The sequence below is a fragment of the Hypomesus transpacificus genome, chromosome 16, assembly GCF_021917145.1.
Source record: "Hypomesus transpacificus isolate Combined female chromosome 16, fHypTra1, whole genome shotgun sequence".
Classification (NCBI taxonomy): domain Eukaryota; kingdom Metazoa; phylum Chordata; class Actinopteri; order Osmeriformes; family Osmeridae; genus Hypomesus; species Hypomesus transpacificus.
The window spans coordinates 3,426,652-3,447,304 of NC_061075.1; the positions used below are offsets into that span (position 1 = coordinate 3,426,652).

At 45.3% G+C, this 20,653-nt stretch overlaps 3 protein-coding genes across 4 annotated transcripts in view; all 3 read left to right on the forward strand.

Annotated features, from left to right (window-relative positions):
* Positions 1 to 204: 204 nt before the first annotated feature.
* Positions 205 to 4,387, forward strand: LOC124478856 (protein ANKUB1-like). Its single transcript, XM_047037321.1, has 6 exons — positions 205 to 294; positions 696 to 839; positions 2,152 to 2,368; positions 2,484 to 2,598; positions 2,734 to 3,684; positions 3,943 to 4,387. The coding sequence occupies exons 1-6, from the start codon at positions 205 to 207 to the stop codon at positions 4,043 to 4,045; spliced, it is 1,620 nt and encodes a 539-aa protein (XP_046893277.1). The 3' UTR covers positions 4,046 to 4,387.
* A 385-nt stretch (positions 4,388 to 4,772) lies between these two features.
* On the forward strand, positions 4,773 to 19,707 carry ppp1r2 (protein phosphatase 1, regulatory (inhibitor) subunit 2). The gene is made up of 6 exons (XM_047037224.1): positions 4,773 to 5,190; positions 10,091 to 10,198; positions 10,781 to 10,861; positions 13,699 to 13,802; positions 16,859 to 17,029; positions 17,572 to 19,707. The coding sequence occupies exons 1-6, from the start codon at positions 5,060 to 5,062 to the stop codon at positions 17,589 to 17,591; spliced, it is 615 nt and encodes a 204-aa protein (XP_046893180.1). The 5' UTR covers positions 4,773 to 5,059; the 3' UTR covers positions 17,592 to 19,707.
* Positions 19,708 to 20,029: 322 nt separating this feature from the next.
* The window catches only part of LOC124478783 (arf-GAP with coiled-coil, ANK repeat and PH domain-containing protein 2-like), a 35,588-nt gene continuing 34,964 nt past the window's right edge, over positions 20,030 to 20,653 (forward strand). Inside the window, exon 1 of one of the 2 annotated variants that reach the window (XM_047037223.1) lies at positions 20,030 to 20,530. In XM_047037223.1, coding sequence (XP_046893179.1) covers positions 20,478 to 20,530 — 53 coding nt within the window. In that variant the 5' untranslated portion in view covers positions 20,030 to 20,477. The remainder of the gene's footprint in view (positions 20,531 to 20,653) is intronic. The other variant, XM_047037222.1, reaches the window with a different exon arrangement.

Here is a 20,653-nt window from a genome sequence, read left to right on the forward strand (position 1 = left end):
GGTTGACATAAAAGAGAGACCATATACACATGAATACAATGGGAAGACACATGTAACCCCCCCTTAAACTGTGATGAGAGGCCCAAACGACTCTGTCGTGTCTGTCCCTGCCCTTCCCAGTAAGGCTCTGACAACCACCCCACACACACTCTTCTGGGTGGTCAGAGCTGCAGGGAAGGCAGAGGGGGGACAACACGTCCCATCATGAGGGTCTTCGTTGCCTTTGAAGGCTCCTGTGAGCCCTTCAATGTCCTTCCAGACCAGACCGTAGGAACCATGAAGCAGATGGTCAAGGTAATGAAACCGTCAGAGGAACCCTCTATCAATATTAATTATGTTTTTTTACTTTGTTGATTTATTTTCTGACAAGAACCTGCCTTTCCTTCTCTCCACCTTTATTTCTACTATCCAAGGCAATTTTAATAGTAATTTGACTGAACATGTAATTGTCTGTTCAAACAATCTGCATTGGCTGGTTGTTGATACTGGAATTTTAAATAACTTATTGTACAACATCTCTAAAGCTTCAGACCTCAGATAGCAAATACAAACCTCCTCTGTAGTTGGTATCAGGCTCTGCCAGTATGGAACACTATCTAAATGGGATATCTGAGCATTGGTTAGGCACCTGTACACTGACTGTCTATGGAGGTCCGTGTGATAGCCATTCATTTCCAATCTTCTTCGTTGGGCAGGATTACTTCCACGTGCAACTGTCAGATGACAAGCAGGTACGGCACTTTCTGGTGCTGAGCTATGCTGGGGCTACGCTGCAGGACACCTGGACCCTAATCGACGTGGGTGTCATGCCTGGCAGTGCCATCCGATGCCTGATAAAGGTAGTCAGGACTCTCCTGCTGGGTCATCATAGACATCCGAGGGGGGCTAATGTATTGCATGCCACATCATGACCTTGTGAATGCATACAAATGTCACAAATGAAATGACAAAAAGGACACAAATGACATAGGTTATATGATCATATATTTATTGAACTTTCACAAAATTGCAAAGTGCAAATGTAAAACATATCTTTTTTGTGGCATTTAGTTCAGTGCTTCTGTGGCTTTCAGTGGTTGTTTAATGTCTTTCATGTGTCTTGTCCATATACTAAAAAGCAATAATGATAGCAAATTTCTCATTCTAAATAATAAATAATAGATTGATATGGCCACATTAAAATAAGAAAATTGAGACACTTTTCCTCCTCATATATTAAAGCAATAATGATAACAAAGGCGTCAAGGTGCTCAGTGTTGCAAGATTGGAAATAGCAAAGTATCGTATCAAAGGCTCAAAACACTGAGAAGGCGGTCGACCAATGACAGTTCTGTCTACAGTCAGAGCTCGCGCAAGAAGGTGGAACGTGTAGGGAGATACACTTTCCAAAACTTGTAAGGGCGTAATAACTAGTTTGTGAAAGACCAAGAGAAACACAAATGTCCGACGAGGCAAAATCCTGGACGGTTTTGGAATCCCTGCCGGACGCATTTTTTAGGTCTCGAAAAGAGGACATGTCCAGGTTAAAGAGGACGTCTGGTCACCCTACGCAACACTAATCTATGGAGACAGGGGCACCAGACACTCTTTTGTGAGAGACGGATTCACAGAGAGTGGTTTTATGACTGTAAGGGTCTTTGGTAAAACCATTGACGAGACATGCTATAACTTTTCAAGACAAAGACCAATCTTTTTACAATGGTACACATTCCAGTCCTATCACTTGGCAACCATACCCTCTGCTTACAAACTGACACTTGAGTCAACCACAGAGTGAAAGAGACATGAGCTTGCACTAACACTGCCAAGCATCTCTGTTACAGGCTATTCATTCGTCTAGACTACAATGGTAGGTTCAATGTGTATGAGTAAAGGTGTTTGAGTATGAGGAAACATAACTTTTGTGTTCAGAGCAGCCTTGATTCTGTTCTGACATTTTAGCCACATGATGGCAGCAGATCTCAAACGTGTAAACATTTTCAATAACTTTTCATCTGAGATCCCATCTCCTCATTCAAAAACGGTATTATTATACTTTCAGCGTGGAAAAAAGACAGCCTGACCCTTGAGATGTTCAGGAACCCACTGACCCTTCTTTTGTCATTTCGCAGTCTCTCATCCATATATACTAACTATCTCCGTGTCCAATAGAAAGAAGACAAGCCTGTGGTGCGAGTGTTGCATGGGGTGACAGGGGAGACCATGTCCATAATGAGCACAGTATTTCTCTTGAGTTCATCTGTGGCCAAGATCAAGTCTCTGGTCTCCCTCAAATGTGACCTCCCTGTGGGTGCTTTTAGACTGAGCACGCCCAGTGGTGTTCAACTCTACGACTGCAACCGACTTCACGACTATGCCATCGAAGTGGGTACGGCCTGCTGTGTTCTAATGAGCGCAATTCAGCACCAAGAGTTTTTTGCTGTCATACTTCTGTGTTGAAGTATGTTGTGTACGTGAGGACCAATGAAAGCTCTTTTTCCAAGGAGCCACGCTTCGATTGGATACCTGGGATGGGTGGGCGGAGCTCCTGCGAGGCTGCCTCACAGGTCACAAAACGACAGTCCAGCGCCATCTTTCAAAAGAGAGACCAGTGATGAGGTCAGAATGTGTCCCTACTGAGCACGTTGATCACAAGCATAGTCACATTCTTTCCTGGCTGCATGTTTCATATCGGTTGCACACTTTTTTTGCAGATGGCCTGCCTGCATCATAACAAACTTGCTGCTGTTCTAGGTTTCAACTGCGGGTGGCGCTCTATGTGGCTGCCTCTCTGGGCCACTTAGACCTAGCTGACTGGGTGCTGGAGAGAGGAGTGCGTGCTGAGGAGCCAGTGGGGGTCCACCCTTACCGCCAATGGTGCCACCAAACCGCCCATCCTGACGCCACCAAATGCCCCGTGCACGTCGCGAGCGAGCGGGGCCAGCTCCTCATCCTCAAGCTCTTCATCAGCAGCAGCGTTCTGACCCTGTCTTGCCGGAATTCTCAAGGTCAAGACCCCATGCAGATCGCCATTTGCCACGGACACAAAGACTGTGTACTCCACCTGGTCACCAAGTTATGCTCGGTGATGTCGTTGCCTGGTTTGTCCCTTCCCATGCGAATGTACCTCCAGATTAAGCGCTGGGTGGGGCTGGGGCACAGAAGGGTAACCACCAGACGAGGCAGGGGTCAATGGGGACCGTTAAGAGCCAGGGTGGGGGACACGGTGCTTGTGGATGGCTATACCCACCCCAAGATGTCTTCCAAGCCTAAGAGAAGGGTGGTCAGGGGCAGAAAGGAAGTCAGACCGAAAGCCTCGCAATATCTGACCCCCAACAGCTGTCTCACACCTGTATCCCACCTTCATCCTATGCCAACCTTTAAAGGTTCACAACTCCAACTACCAAAGATGATGAGTGCTGGTCAAACAAATGTGAAGAGAATGGGGGTGAAGAGGATGCATGGAGAAAAGGTATTGGAGGTAGCAGAAGATAAAGCATTGGAAGAGGTTCTGGATGGGAGCAGTAGCCAATGGAAGAGCCGAGTCCCACTCCCGCCCATCTCCCGAGATACCAATCCCAGGCCTCTGTTCATCTCTGCCTCTCCAAACTCCTCCCAAATCCTCACTAACTCACTGGAGTCTTTCTCTCGCCATTGTGGCCGAACTCCCAGAGAAAATGCCATATACTGCTTGGCGATGGCCAGGTTGGTCTATTTTAACTATACATTAGTCCACATGGCCGTGTGTTTTATGTGTCGTGTATCGACTTGCATTTCACTTGAACTCCTGTGTTAAGTTTAATTAAAAAAATCTTATGCCAGTATAATTATAGACCAAGTCTGTTCTTAATACATCAAAACAAGTCTTATTTGCTTTCTCCTTGTCATTCTACTTGTATATGTATTTTTTTCAATTTCAGACCATGATATTAAAAGGCTGTTTAATACCTGCTTTTTTCCTAGTGCCTTTACGGAAAGACCATGGCTACAGCAGCTTGATGTAGCTCGGACTCTGGCGAGGAGGAGTGTCCAGAATATGAGCTATAAAGCAGACCCTCTATCGTAAACTCTTTAGAATAACCACAAAGACAATGTCTTTGGAGAAAGTATAATATTAATAGCCATACTTTAGTTATAATTGTACTTTTTTTCTGTAAAGCTAGATAGACAACTGTATTTTTAGGTCATTATTTTTCATAATGATCATTGCATGTGATGTATTGACAATGGTCTATGACCTGTTTTCTAAGTGCTGACGCATGATGCTTTAAATTAATGTTCATGCTGAGTAGTATTCAAATGTTCGGGTCTGAAAAAGACCTATATGTCAAGTTGTAATCAATAGTTTTGAATCCTTTCTGTGTAGCAGCTGAAGATTTCACAGTGACGTGTGTAAATAGAGGTAATTAAAACACAAAAACTACAAAATACTTGTTTAAATACATTGAAAAATAAGGTTAATAATGATGTACATTTGTCCACAAGACAAGGTTGTCCATCAGGCCGTTTAATGTGTCCTATTTCATCAATCAACATTTTGGTCTGTGTGGCTATAGCATGCCTACAAACAATGCAGGACAAGACTACCACTTACCACTGAATAATTGTTATAACAAGAGGCAGAATGTATACTATCGGGTGTCCAGATTTGTCTAGAATTGTATAGTGTGTTGTATTTAAAACCATTAAAATCCACTAACCCCAGGACCAACAGGAACTTTGCGGGCACATTTTGCCACAACAAACATGGTTGCTTACGCAAGCCAAATATCAAGACCAATGTCCAATCTCGCGATAATGGAAAGTGTGGGGTGTCGGCGGATAGATTTTTTTTTTGCGCCAGTTTGTTTCGTAGCAGTCTGCTGAGCAAGTCTACAGTGAGTGGTAGCTAACTAGCTACTTGAGAACATGATTATTAAACTGCGCGTAGGTGCCTGAGTTAAAGGGAAACCGGCAGCTTTGAATGCGGGCATCGTTACTCCCACTTAGCTTGTTTATTTGAATTGCTAAACCACAGAGCACACATTAGAGGGAGAACGCACCTGCTAGGGACACTAGCAAGTGATACCAAGCGTGTGGAATGGCAACTCCCCGACCAATAAAAGGTATTCTGAAGAACAAGAACAGCGGGGCAAATGTCAAATCTGCCCCAGAAGTGCCGGTTGAGAACGTAGAACAAGCGGAATTGGGACTTCTGGAAGATGATCAACAGTAAGTAGCTATTAAAAGCAATTCAGCCCTACAGAGTTCGCGACGGGTTAGCTGAAAGACCAGCTAGGATGCTAGCTAAGCGCACGTCACAGTCAAGTCAACTCAAGGCAATTTTTCTAGTTACTGAGTAATAGCTGTCTTTTTCAAGTTAATGGGTCCGCTTAACGTTAATTTAACATAACTATTTGGCTCACCGTGTTGAAAATGTTAATTATATTTGGGGTACATTTATTCAGTAGCTATCTGCTAGTTTATCAGCTACCGCTAGAAGTGTTTTAAAAGAGCGTCACTAAACTACAGACATTATCAGACCAGTAGCCAACAACTAGTCGGCTGTGGGGGTGGGTGGTATCACTTTGGTTACTCACCAATACTGTGTCTTGGTTGGCTTATTTGACAACTCTGTCAGGAGAGCTGGATTACCATTTCAACGTGATCATTACTTTAATTGACAACATAAGTACAAAAGTTGACTTTTCTTTTTCGATTTATGTATTTGCTACCATTTACGAATCTAGGGGTTTGCAGTATAAGAAGGTTCATTTTTACTTTAAATATAGTAATATTGCATCAAACACAAGCCAAGCCACTATGGTCTACACATTTTATACATGTTCTCAACATAGTTTGCCTTCAAACGCTAGAAGTGGGGGCTGTGGCTGTTTTTTGTGGGTGATTTCCATCTTAAAATTCCCCGTCACTTCACATTTAATCCATGAGTTTGTAGGCCCGTCAGAACTGTGGAAGAGGAGTAACTTTTTGCCCCAAAGGCCAGAATGTTTTGCAGCATTGATCTCATTCACTTTGGCATTTCACCGGGGCAATGGCAAGATGAGATATCTTAGGAATGAAGCAAGCCCTCTCCCTCCCCCTCCTGCAAAGTCACTGGTGCGCTCCACTTTCTCAGTGCTGCCTCCATGTCCTCTGTGACTATTCATCCACAGCTAATTAGGTGATATGTGCCACTCTGTGACTATAAGACTTGTCCTTACAAGCATCTTTTAAATGCTGTTGGGCCATGAGTTTGATGTGAGGTCGGGATGGTGAATAGAAAAAAATTCAAGTTATTGTGGTAGTATAGGACTGACTGTACTGCGCTTTAAAAAAAGGGTATACATGGGGAATCATCCTTTTTTCCTAGACTGTATTTTCTTTGGTACCTGCAAAACTAGAAACTTTGGCCTGCTTGACTTTGTTTGTAGACGGAACTGTATGTTTTTAGTTTCTTTAGTCAAGCTGTTTTGTAAACAGACTGCCCCTTCAAATATATTTGACGATCTTGCATTATAGATTTCATGTTATTGATGCACTATTCTATCCATCATTGTAAATATGTCGTATATTTGAGGAGATTTCACCGGAGCATTTTGTCTGGTAAAACTAAACCCTTCCTCGGCACTAACAACTGAACTGCTGTGCAGTTCTGGACATTAATTATCTGCTCTACCTTGATTGTATGCCCAGTACTGCCATTACATAACTCTGGGTATCGCAGCCTTCTGCAGGACAAATCTTGTCAGACTCAAACTGAAGCTCCACCACCCTATAGGAAAATAGGCCATACAAAGATGACAGTTATTAGTGAGTTCCATTCCCAGCAGTAAGTCAAGCCTTCTGTGCTGATACTAAAACAAGCTCCCCGTATGAAATGTGAGTGGAGAAAGGTTTCCTGAAGGATTGTGTGTTCAGCCAAGCACCAAATCTGCTGGGATGAGACCACAACACTGAAGGGACATTGTAGCCTGTTCCCTCGATTTGGGTCATGCCCCCAGCAAACACCAACTCTTTCTCAGAACACACACACCCCTTTAAAGTTAAAGCATGGCTTATTTGTGGTCATTTCCCTTTTCTGTCACAGTTCAGCTCGAGTTTGTAGTATTTCCATTAAGTGTCACTCAGTCAGTATTTGGGGAATTATTAAAGGGATGAACAATTTGTTCAAAACGTTTGTCAAACTTTCTATTTGGTCCTTAACATCATTTTAAAGTGTTGGTGTGACAGAAAAAATCAGCAGCATGATAAAGCCATGAAGTGGCGAGGTTCAGATTGATGGAAAGGCCTACTTCATTTTAGTGTGCTTGCTGAAATGCATGGGAATTTAACTTCATGGCTAGCATGGTTTCTCCTATGTTAGCCTGCTACACCTGGGGAAGGGTATTATACTAGCTTAATGCTAGAAGTTCAGATACAAGCGTCAACATTGCTTTGGATAAAGGTTTCTGATAAAGGAATACATTATTTGAGAGTTGAGAAAAATCTAGGACCAATGTTGGACCTGAATTGAATCTATGATATCAAAGTATCCCCTGTGTTTTTGAACTGGTTTCCTGGCTTTTTCTGTAGACAGTAGCCTATTTTTTTTTTCTCTCGAAAGAATATAATTTTTTCTTTCAATGCAAGAATACATACATTGAACTTTGGAAGCTTAATTCCCAAATTGTGCCACCGTTTCTTGTGAGACCGAAATGCCTCTCATGTCCAGGTTATTTGACAATACCTGGAGGATATCCTTCTGAACCAGCTCACTAAACATCCGGAGAGCTGCCACAAATCACTTGTTCACCCTGCACCTGACCAACAAACAAGCCTAGACAATCACAATAAATACTTTGGAGGCCAAGCCTAAGCTAGAGTGTATATGGGCCCACTGCCCTTTATCCTTGTGACTTACCGTCACATAGATCTGTAATCACAGTCGATTTACCATTAACAAAAATACAATCTGTCAGTGGGTGAGTTTGACATTTGGTCATCTGTTTTGTCATATACCTTTATTCAGCTTCCTTATCCGGGCAACATTGATGCAGAGGCTTGAAGCCAGGGCGTTCATTATTCATGATAGTCAATGAGTTTTATCTGAGGCTCACGCATGCTTCCATGAAACCCAATAGCTCTCCCACTGTTTCGGATGTCCCACGCGTCTCGCTGATGGACAGGTCAACTAACGGACTCTGCAACCCTACAGCTCGAGATTCTGTGGGAAAGAATGCCCGTTCTCCTGTCACAGTCCAGATGGGTAGTGTGTGGGTAGATACATATCAGAAGTGGTTTAATGGAGAGTATAAAAACATGACTTATCTAAAACATGACAGACTTTCATCAGTGCTTCCTACCCTTGTTCTTCGACGCCATGGGGGGGGGGGGGGGGGGGGGGGGGGCGACAACCCTGTTGTTCTTGATGTGTTTCGAACTGAAACACCACGCAGCTGGATCGCTCTGCCAGCTCTAAAGCTGTTTCACCCGGCTTGTTCCTATGCTACCTGATAGTGTTAGCTCTCCTCACCGCAGTTCACGCCGTCTAATGAGACTGTTTTATAGCGGGATGTGACCAGCTGCTCGCTCGCCTCGCTCGCCCGATAGTAAGAGCCTCTGGAGGAGCTCAGTTCTCGACCTGCAGAAGCAGTGATGTCATCGGCCCCATCACGGTTTGTGTTCTGACAGAGCGCATCAGATCTGAAGTGGATTTGAGTGGCTGTGGCTGCTCTGTAAACCAGGCCAGGCTGGCTGTGTCTGGTCTGGGTTTTGTAACAGCCCCCCCCCCCCCCCACCTTCCTCGCCGTACACTCAACTCACCTGCACGTTTATTTTTGGTCTACATTCATTTGAATGAGCTTGCCCTTGAGCTTGCCCTTGTTTTGGAGGCTTGAAACCTAACGTTGACTTGCAATGACGAAATGAATGAATACATGCTTACAAACCACTAGCACACAGGCGAAAACACTCGTTAAACCCCCCCCACCCCATTGGCTTCTTAACTCAGACGCCCAACACAGACAAGTTCCGGCCAAGGGACCTGAGGATATCATTATTGGGAATCCCAAGGGGGGGGGGGGGGGGGACTTACCCTGCACATTAGCCTACTAAAACACATCTTTTTGATTAGGCATGCTCCCTTTTTTTGAGCCTTTTGGTTGGAAGGAGCACTTGAAATGAGATTGTCAATATTTGAAGGCTGAGAATGTCCTGCTGTGTGTTTAAGGGAAGTGTCAGTTGCCTTGGCAGGCCCCCGGCCAATCACGTCGCCCCAGTGTTGCGCGAGTGTCAGCATGACCGGGCACATCCCCTATCGATTCAGCCCAGTGCCATCGGAAGCCAACCTACTGTGGGCCTGACTTATTGAACACCCCTTAGTGTGCGTGTGTGTGTTTTCACTGTGTGGGAAGTATGGATGAGATCGAATGCGAGCCTCTGTAGGATCACTGCGGCAGGGAGCAGATTTATACCCTGCCCCCTTCCTCTGTCTCTCCCATGAAACATGGCCCCTCTCCATTAACACGCCAGCGGGCTGCTTTATGACAGGGAGGCAGTCCAAGGCGAGGAGAGACAGTTTAACGGTTCTATTTGGGCCTGGCTTCAAGTCCAGACAGATCAAATCTGTGGCCTTGCTATTTAAGCAGAGGTGGCACTGAAGGATACGACGGGAGGTCCAACTTCGATGTTCAGCACAACACCTTTCTACCGGAAATGTGCCGGGCATTCTGCCTCTGCATTCGCGTTTTCTAACGATTGACCTGTAGCAGGAGCACACAAATGTACGCAGGAAAATAAGATGCACTTTCTAACACAGACAGGATGCTCCAAACATTTTCACACCTCAATATTACAGCTGGCCACTCCCCTTCAGCTCCTAACGCTGTTTGATAGGGCGATCACAGCGTCATCTCCTCTTCAAACGATGCATAATTGAATCACCCAGGATCCAGATCCTCCGATTTTAATTGCAGGCAGTGCCTCGTTCCCAATATGGCAGGACGGGAGCGAGAACTGGGGCACAGGCCTAGATTCAAATCCCCCCGTCCTCCCGGGCGATATCAGCTACGGTTCGAGGAACCCGATTAAGCCCCCGACGAAGCAGACCCCCCTGAACCCGAGTCTCTGTGGATCCCTTTTGTTCTCCCAGGAAGAAGTCGCAGAAATGGGACGAGATGAACATCTTGGCCACGTACCACCCGGCGGATAAGGACTACGGGCTGATGAAGATCGACGAGCCCAGTACCCCCTACAACAGGTGAGCCGGCCCCCTCGGCGCGGCCGCATCGACGGTCCGCTCCCGCTGGGTTTTCGATTTTATGTCGACTTTCAACTCGGGCGTGATGTCACGAGGCGTACGCTCCGGGGGTATGTGAGAGGGGAAAGCGATACTCGGGAGGGAGGAAGGGGTGGCGTCTGTTTTGTCCAAAGAATAGGCCAAAGTAGCTTGTTTTGGGGGGACTGTGTGTTTGAGAGTGACTCTGTAGACACGTTTCTGCCCTGTCTGCAGTACTCTGGGAGGGGGTGGGGGGCGTCTCAGTGGGAATGTAACTCAATATGCCTGGACACGGCAAACAAGGTCACTCCTTCTGACAAACTACTCCTCCCTCTCTCCCCTCCACCCCTTCCCCCCCCTTCACCTTCTCCCTCTCTTTCTCTCTCAATCTCGGTTTTCGTCCTTTGCTCCCCTGCCCTCTTATCACCCCCATCTATTCCTTTCTGTGTTTCTCTCTCTCTCTCTCTCTCTCTCTCTCTCTCTCTCTCTCTCTCTCTCTCTCTCTCTCTCTCTCTCTCTGTATTTCTCTCTCTCTCTCTCTCTCTCTCTCTGTATTTCTCTCAGGATGGCAGGGGAAGAGGATGACGAGGGGGCACTGAGCGACTCGGACGGCAACGCGGTCACCGTGGACGACCTGGCGACAAAGTAAGAACCACCACACCCAGAGAGAGAGAGAGAGAGAGAGAGAGAGACAGAGGGTGGGCGATCCGTTCATCTCTGGATGCCTCTCTCTCACACGCCGTCCCATCTCGGCCCGTGCACTCTATGCGGTCGATATTTCACATTGATGGACTTCCCGCAGTATCAAAGGCGGGTCAGATCATTTGTGGGCGACGTTAATGCGCCTGGGACGCCAACCTCTGGTCTACTTAAAGACTGAAGACGCTAGGTGGGGATACCTCGGCTGTACGTCGGCCCCAGGGATGGACTCGGGAGAGGGCTGCCCTCCGTCGCGCAGTGTGGACACGGTATCGAAAGTTCACACCCGCCTTTAGGAAGAACTTAACGTCAACATTTTGCAGGTCATGACAGGGTTATTTGCTTGGCCTATTCTCTTGTTGATTTGATGATCGGATTTCATTCTTCAGGGGAGACTAGGCCTGTGCTGGACTGCCTTTCCACCACCTATGGGGCTGTTAGGTTATACATTATTTGTCCTAAACATGAGATGATTCCCTCGCAATAACGGCAGAGTTCAACCACTCGTGTAACACAAACGGTTCTTTATTTGTTCACCTGTGTGAACATGAGGGTCCGCTGACACAGCGTTTATTTACCTGTCTCTCCGAGACGGGGAGAGAGAGGCAGAGAGAGAGAGGCAGAGAGAGAGGCAGAGAGAGAGGCAGAGAGAGAGGCAGAGAGAGAGGCAGAGAGAGAGGCAGAGAGACAGAGAGAGAGACAGGGCAGGCAGGGCTAAGGTATCCCCCCCAGAGACGGTCTGGCGGGGATAGCGGCGCGTGAGGGAGCAGGCGTCCGACTCCCAGCCGGCCTGATCGCAGCGCGGAGCAGATGCCCGGTCCCAGCCTCAAGGAGAGAACCCACTCGTGCACAAGGCTGTCACATTGCCACCCCCTCCGTGCGTATAGCCGTGCCGTGCTAAGACCCAGGTCAATGTCTGTGCAACACTGCACAGACCAAATTATCCCCCCCCCCCCACCCCCCGACTAGGTTGACGTCAATCTCTTCCTTGTCTCGAGACGACCACTCTTTTGACAGCCATAAGATGCGAGAGAGACGACATTCTCATAACAGGAGTGCTAGTGTGTTGGGAGTGTGGAAAAGGAGGTTGTGCGTTTGTGTGCTTCCCTGTGCATGTGGGGAGGGATTGTGCATCTACAGTATGTCCCATCCCTTAATTCTGCTTTTTGGCACACACACACACGCAACCATGTTTCATCGCTTCCCACAGCTGCACACTGTTACCTCTGGTCCTGATCCCCCACCCCCTCCCCTCCTCCCTGGGCTTAGTTCAGCAGAGCGTATTGGTTAAGCATCACGTAATGGCCATTGGATGGATGTGCGTCCAGTAATTTATGCCCAGCGAAAACGTTTTTTCGATCAATACGCAGCGTTCCAGTGCATCCCCATCAAACTAAACCCGTACGTCAGAGGACAACGTAATGTGCCGGGATTACTGGATTGAATCAGTACTGTTCGAACCTGGCACCTTAATCATCCCACCTCCTAAATACATCGCTAGCTGCTGACTCAACCACACAGTGGCCAAAATAGTAAATTGAACTGGCTGGCTAACGACTAAAGCTACACTAAAGCTACACTATCGATCTGTCTGGCTATCTCGAGGAGAAGAGCGAGAGGGGAAGATGCCAACATCTGTTTACTTTACGGCTGTCTGGATCTGTTCACCCTAGCTTTGTACGCTAACATCCAATTCCTCCCCCTCCTCTTACCATAGGCCAGAGCTTTGAAAGCTCTCCACTTTATTAAGGAACGATGGCTACAGGGAAACACAGCGTTTGAAAGAGAGCAGCTTTTGAGACTTTTTTTTTTTCCCAGTGTTGTATAAGCATGATCCTCTGGGCGGGCAGAGTGGATGGCCGGCTACTTACGTCAGAGGGGTGTAGTGTTATGTGGGGAGGTTGGTCTGCTCCAGGCCTGGATCTCAATCTGCTGCTGCCGCCGTTGACATAACCAGACGTGAGTGCAGGTCCCAGATGCCTCCCAGATGACGTTCAGGCCCCAACTTTTAGTTGTTGTTCTTTTTTCTTCTGATCTCCTTACTACTTTTAGAACCCCCTCCCCCCCCCCCCCCCCCCTCCATACCATTTTCAACACAGTCGCTCTCTGTCCCCATCTCTCGCTCCCTCAAACACTGGAACTTTCCGTCTCCCTTCTTGCCCGTTCTCCCCCCTCATTCTTTTCACCTCCTCCTTCTCCCAGTCTTTGTTTCTCATCGCTCCATCGTTGGTTTTCCTGTCCTCAGCTCCCTGCAAGCTCGAGGGCTCTAGCGTTTTCTAGAGCATTCCGGTGCAGCCATGTAGGAAACGGACCAGCAGACACCCCCATCCAACTGCTAAACGGATCACATCGCAGGCTAAACTCGACTCTTTTCTGCTTCTGTGAACTTTGATGTCTTAAATTCATTATATTTTTGTTGTACTCGCATTGCTTCCTAGTGGGCTTAAGCTGCATGGTAATATGTTGTGTGTGTGAAAAAGATTGAGAGGCTGGGCACCAGAGGAGGATGGTTAATAGGAAGTTAAATGAGTGAGTTGGTCGCACGCTGACTGAGCATGAATGGCGAGTCTGACCTGCCCCGGGCTGAACCGGTGAAAAAGCTGCTCTTTAGCGCCGATTCACGCGCAGCACTGGGCACATCTGCTACCTCTCCACACTCAGGCTCCCCTCTCTCTTTCTCTTTCTCTCGCTCGCTCGCTCGCTCTTTCCTTCTCTCCTCACCTCCCCCTTCTCTCTCCCTTTCTCTGCCTTTCCTCAAACTCCCACTCTTTCTGTTGTGGCAGGTTGGCAGCAGCAGAAGGAACAGACCCACGCTTCATGAGGGAGGAGGAAGAGGAGGAGGATAGCAGTGAGGAAGATGAGGAAGAGCTCAGCCCAGAGGACCAAGGTAGACACACACGCACACACACAATGGCCTGTCCCCCAGTCTATCCATTCAATGACCTTTCCCTGACCTTTGTCCTACATTAAACCAGCAAATGTGCTCCAGTAGACTTTCCTCTCAGCTCAGCACGTCCAGAAGTCCGGCTACAGCAGTTGGCTGGCTGGCTAGCTCAGTGGGACTGCTCCAGTTGAGCCAAGGCCAATTTCTGCCTTCAGCCCCACCACTATAGTTACCTCCCATCCTGTATTTTTATCTCAGCATGGGTCAACAAGCCTGAGTCCGTCTTCGCCAAAACCCTGCCCCGTCTTTTAACATTTCCACGGCCTAACAAATATGTTCCAATCTGCAGATAGGATCTTTTGAAACTCGAAAAAATTAAGATAAAAAAAAAAGAAATTAACTGAAACGAGAAACATTGATGATCCCTCTTAGTGTAGGGTAGAGCAGTACAGTGTATACAGTGCCCTCCAAAAGTATTGGAACAGTGAGGCCAATTCCTTTATTTTTGCTGTAGACTGAAAACATTTGGGCTTGACATCAAACGATGAATGTGAAACCAGAGATCAACGTTTCAGCTTTTATTTCCAGGTATTTACATCAGGATCTGATGCACAAATTAGAAAATATCACCTTTTTGTTCGAACCCACCCATTTGTCACGTGAGCAAAAGTATTGGAACATGTGACTGACAGGTGTGTTTTGTTGCCCAGGTGTGTCCTATTACATACATTATTCAATCAATAAATACCACTGAATGTCTACACTCAGGTTCAGATTGGGTAAGATAGGTTTTGTCTATGCAGACTGTATTCAGAGGTGAAAACAACATGAAAACCAGAGCGCTGTCTTTGGGTGAAAAACAAGCAATTGTGAGTCTTAGAGAAGATGGAAAATCAATCAGAGCCATTGCAGAAACATTGGCCATAGCCAGTATAACCATTTGGAATGTCCTGAAGAAGAAGAAAACTACTGGTGTACTAAGTAACAGACGTCGAACAGGTAGACCAAGGAAAACATCAGCAGTTGATGACAGAAACATTGTGAGAGCTGTAAAGAAAGACCCTAAAACAACTGTTAGTGAGATCAGCAACAACCTCCAGATGGCAGGAGTGAAGGTATCACTATCTACTGTTCGCAGAAGACTTCATGAACAAAAGTACAAGGGCTACACCAGAAGATGCAAACCACTCATTAGCAAGAAGAATAGGAAGGCCAGGCTGGAAATTGCCAAAAAGTACAGAGATGAACCTCAAAATTCTGGGACAAAGTTTTATGGACTGATGAGACAAAGATTAACTTTTACCAAAGTGATGGAAAGGCTAAAGTTTGGAGAAAGAAAGGAACTGCTCATGATCCCAAACACACAAGCTCATCTGTGAAACACGGTGGAGGTAATGTCATGGCTTGGGCTTGCATGGCTTCTTCTGGGACGGGCTCATTAATCTTCATTGAGGATGTAACACATGATGGCAGCAGCAAAATGACCTCGGAAGTCTACAGAAACATTTTGTCTGCCAATTTAAGGAAAGATGCAACCAAACTGATTGGCAGAGCCTTCATCATGCAGCAAGATAACGACCCAAAACACACTGCCAAAACAACAAAGGAGTTCATCAGGGGCAAGAAATGGAAGGTATTAGACTGGCCAAGTCAATCTCCAGACTTAAACCCTATAGAGCATGCATTTTACCTGCTTAAGAGGAGACTGAAGGGAGGAACCCCACAAAACAAACAACAACTGAAAGAGGCTGCAGTGAAAGCCTGGGAAAGCATCAAAAAGGAAGAATGCAAAAGTTTGGTGACGTCAATGGGTCACAGACTTGCTGCAGTTATTGAAAGCAAAGGATTTGCAACTAAATATTAAGTCTTATTCACTTAAATATGTTTTAAGTATATCTGTTCCAATACTTTTGCTCACATGACAAATGGGTGGATTCAAACAAAATGTGATATTTTCTTAGTTGTGCATCAGATCCTGATGTAAATACCTGGAAATAAAAGCTGAAATGTTGATCTCTGGTCTCACGTTCATTATTTGATGTCAAGCCCAAATGTTTTCAGTCTACAGCAAAAATAAAGGAATTCGCCTCACTGTTCCAATACTTTTGGAGGGCACTGTATATCTTTTTTTCTACACTGATTAAAAGACTAAGCTGGGACCAAGGTGCTTTAGAGACATAATAATTTTTTTGTGTGTGTGACCTGAGCAGTTAATCACTCAATGTGAAACTCCAATCATAGTAGGTCCCATTCAGCTTTGCAGAGAGAACAGTTACTTAGCACATATTTGATGAGATTTGGTAGTCTGTAAAAGGGATTAGGAAAAATCATTTTCTCATGAGAACGGCAAGTGCCCAATGCAGACAAGATCCCTAAACTGAGTTGTTACCTCTGATGGCACAGTCCACTTCTAATAATAATAATAATAATGGATTTTATTTGTAATGCACTTTACATTTGAGCACATCTCAAAGTGCTCAAAGCTTCTCTCTGCTCCATGCAGTGAATTGCCTTGACATGGGAACCTCAGTCGCAACACAACACTCAGTTGCCTCATTCTGTTCTAGACTGTTCTGTAAATAAATAAAGCCTCCAGACATTAGTTTCTATTTGAAATCTGTGTCAGATCCTCTTCTAGCTCATTGGAATATAAATGGTGCCCCTCAAGGTTTGAGCAACACATTCTTCAATTATATTTGAACTCAAATGAATTGCCTCCCTGTATTTTGTACTCGGTTTGTAGTTTTTTGGGCTTTGAAACTGCTTTTTCAGAGAAGGTCATATGTTTTTAACTGCAATAACTTCGTCAAACTGAAATAAGACCAGGCTTGTATTTGATTTTGGCTTTACCCGGCACACTCTCTCTGGCTCCAGAGCTGCAAACTCCACAAACTTCCCTAGACAGGCTCTTTTATTTATTGTTTGGTCTCCTCCACACACAGAATAAATCAGTAAATGTATCCCTCTTGAGTCCCCCAGACACTTCATCATGGTTCCCCCCCAGACCCTCCATCTTCTCATTCTGTCTCCCCCCCCCCCCCCCCCCCCCCTCCCCTCAGTGAAAAAGCAGCAGTTCCAAATGATGAGGAAGATGCACTACAACGAAGGGCTCAATATCAAGCTGGCCCGGCAACTCATCGCCAGCGAGCTGGAGGAGGAAGAGGATGAAGACGAAGAGATGAGGGATGACACGGAAACAGAAGACATCAACGTCGACCCCCCGCAAGACGGTAAAGAGAATGTGAACCAATAGGAGTAGGCTGTCGTGGGGGGGAGTCATTTTAGGAGTTTATGTCGGCCGTAATGATTTGGGTTTATGTCTGTTGGCTTGGCCCAAGATTTGTAATCAGATTCCAAGAGGGTTTAGATAGCGGGTTGCAATAAAATAGGCTCACAATCTTGGACTGCACAAGGCCAACATTTGAAGGCTTTATTTTTCTAACCTTAGTAATGTCCAGGGTTGGCTCTATTTGTGTTTTCTGAAAGGGCAAAGGTCTTATCTGTGCTCAGTGTCGGCGTTTTCGGAATCGGAATGACATATTGTACTTTAAAATCAAAGTTACTAGTCGCAACAGCTTCCCTTTTAAACGTTTGGCGGTCAGTTGTCTTGTGGAAGAAGCTGTCTTGAGTGAATGGTGACGTGCACGCGGCTGTAGCATAAACGAATGCCTGAAGTCGGACACCGTCTTTGAAGTGATCCTACTCATCCTGTGTGAACCATGTAATCAGTCATGTGTGCATGTCTCTCCCTCCTTCTTTTTTGGGGTTGTAGCTGATTCGCTGGATTCCTAGAAGAGGACCCCCGACCCCGCCCCTGCGGCTCATGAAATATTCATAAGACAAGACTTGTGTGTTCAGTGGCGGGCGTGACGCAGACACCACCTCACACCCCTTCCCTTTTAAAAAAGAAAAGAGGAAAAAAAGAAAAGAGGAAAAAAAAAAGGAGAGAAAAATACAAAAAATATCTGCTGTGTTATTGTGTGTTCGTGTGCACTCCCAGAAACACTGCAATGCTGAAGCGAAGCATATTGAGCCTACCGGTTGTGTGTTCTGTTGCCAAGTTACCCCCCCCCCCCCCCCAAATGGAATCCGCAACTCAAAGAACTAGACCAATAACTGAGCCTTATCAACAAGGACTCCTTCCTTCCTCTCCCTGCGATGCTAGCTCACCTGTCTGCCTGGCCAGCTGCAGGGTACCTGAAGTCAAACGGCCTCAAAATGTCAGTCGGTCCTCTTAACGTGGCGGAGGTGTTGAACTGTGGTGGATCAAATGTCGGAAAGATCGTTTTGTTTTTTTCTTTGCCGTTGTCAGTCCTTCTCCCCACACCAACCATCAGTACTTTCATGTGAATGAAGCAGGAAAACATTATGAGATAGCTGCTAATGCTTGGTGTTTTTGTTTTCAAATCAATCCCCCCCCTTGTGGTATCCCCTTTTAATACGCCTTGGTCCTCGGGATCACCTTGATTAGGAAGAAACTCCATGGCCACATGTACGCATATTCACCCCTTTGTAACGTGTATGTGCACATATTAACCTTTATTACCACTTTATCAAAATAGCCTGGTCTATTAGCTGAACTCAAATAACCGATATACAGTAATTTAATAGTATTTATAATCCAAATCTGTAATTAGGTTCCGAATTCAAGTCAGTCATTTCTAGAACTTTGTAATACATTTCAACCTAACGGGCACCTGCTCTGTATAGTTCATAAAGCCTTTGCCAGTCCAGTAAATATTATATCGTCTAAATGTGCTCAAGTTGAGGAGAGGGCTAATTTACAAGAAATGACCCCACATGTTGCATACTACTGATGAGATTACAAATATCCCTAATACTACTGACTCCATCCCGAGGGGTTGCGGGATGTGATTGGCTGAATGACTACAGTAGTGGTTGGACGCCTACTTCATATTCTCCTGCAGAATGAAGGGTAATGGGGGTTGTTGTAGTGTGTACTTGTGAGAACATGCTACATCCTATACTTCCAACATACTACTTGGTTTTCTGAGCAGTACACAGCCTTTAGTTATTGAATGCTAATTTATGATTCTGCTAATGAAATCCTTGTCATACAGTCACCTACGTGTGTATACATGCAATACCATATGGGTTGAATATGTCCCATCTTGTAGTTTTGAGATTTGTTATTTTCTTATGATTGGCCGTTGCCAAACCAAATGATCCAAATCTATTAATAAATCCAGATCTAATTTGTCCATCTATTCATGCCCCAGAGAGGAGCGAACCCATATCCTGTTATTGGGGTGGTGTTTTTCAGATTGCACATGTATTCCCCATGTATGTTTCCCATGTATTGGCCTCTTGTCCTTGGATAACAGCCCTGTGGTCAAGTCTTTGGATCCAATCCCCTGGAAATACAACTTTGAAATACTGTACTGCTCTTGCTTGATTGGTCTTTAATTTGACCTGTTGTCTGAATGATGAGGGAAGACCCATAACAAGGAAGTGTATTCACATACAAAGATTAATCACTTTAATCTGCTGCTTAAATGTTGTATTCTCTGAACTAAAGACAACCCGTTTTGTGAATGGACTAAATTACATAACAGTAACCTTTTAGAGGGTTAGAAGCTGGCAAATGTGCCTATTTTATGAACATGTGTAAATGAAAAGAACACACTTATTTCCCCCCGTGCTGTTCAGTGGCATATGTCCCTCAGCTTACATTCTGTGTTCTACTGTTTTGTACCTTTTTCTTTTAATTTTTTTTTGCTGGGGGGGGGATTAGTTAAGTGAGATGCGTTCTCATGATCACCCCTCTTCAAAACAATGGGTATCTGTCGATTTGTGAGTTTTTTGTATCTTGGATGTGCATGTTCTTAATCATAAGGATGTGTGTTTATTTTGTCATCCATTATTAAATGATGCCGATATGGAGGTTTTTGGGTTGTCTTATTGCACATCATGATTCACTCCTGTGTATATTTTTTGGAATGGCTTGAGTTTTCTACATTCAAACGCTAGGGTGCAGTCACATACAACATATCGTTTGCCTATTTTGATAGGACCGAAAGAGCAGTTCGCATTTCTGTACGTGGGTTCTTGTGCAGACGCAGATTTAGATTGGCCTTCAAATTCCCACAACATAGAATAACAAATATATTGTAGCTCCTACATTTATCGTAAAATGAGTGCGGTTAATCGATGTGTACGCTGAAATAGTCAAAACGAGTCGAACCGAGTAGAACAATTTCATTGGCTGTTCCACTTGTCATTCATGCGTGCGTTCAAAATGGATCAGGAAGCGCGTGATTATTCGTCGATTACAGCTGGTAGTAGTGGTTACGTGAAAGAAAAGCTTCTCCTACACTGCACTGACGCGATGACCTAGCAAGTGAATCATTTTCGCTGTTGCAAATCTACTTATCTGTCGCATTTTAGCTTTGAATGTTTCATAAGATTTACGAACGACTGTCCTACGTGTTAATGATTAAATTGTCGCAAATTTATATTAATAGCTAGCTAGCCAGGCTAGCTGGCGGACACTTGAAGTCGGCTGGATTGTCCGACTCGGGATTGTCAAGGAAAAAACCCTGCTACCAGCTAGATATCCGGCTAGCCAGCTAGCCTCTTATCCTGGGATATATTCTAGAGTCTGCTGCTCCCTCCTAATCCAAGTGTTTTAAACCGCGTTTTTACTCAATAAGAAAGATGAAGATAACGGTGGAATTCGAGGAATGTTTAAAGGACTCTCCGAGATTCAGGTAAGATTAATGACAACTCCACGTCTTTGTTCCCAAATAGCCCATAGTAATGTTTGGCCAAAATAGCCTACTCTACTGTAAATGTGCTAGCTGTCTAGCCCTCTTACTGCTTTCTGTGTCTGC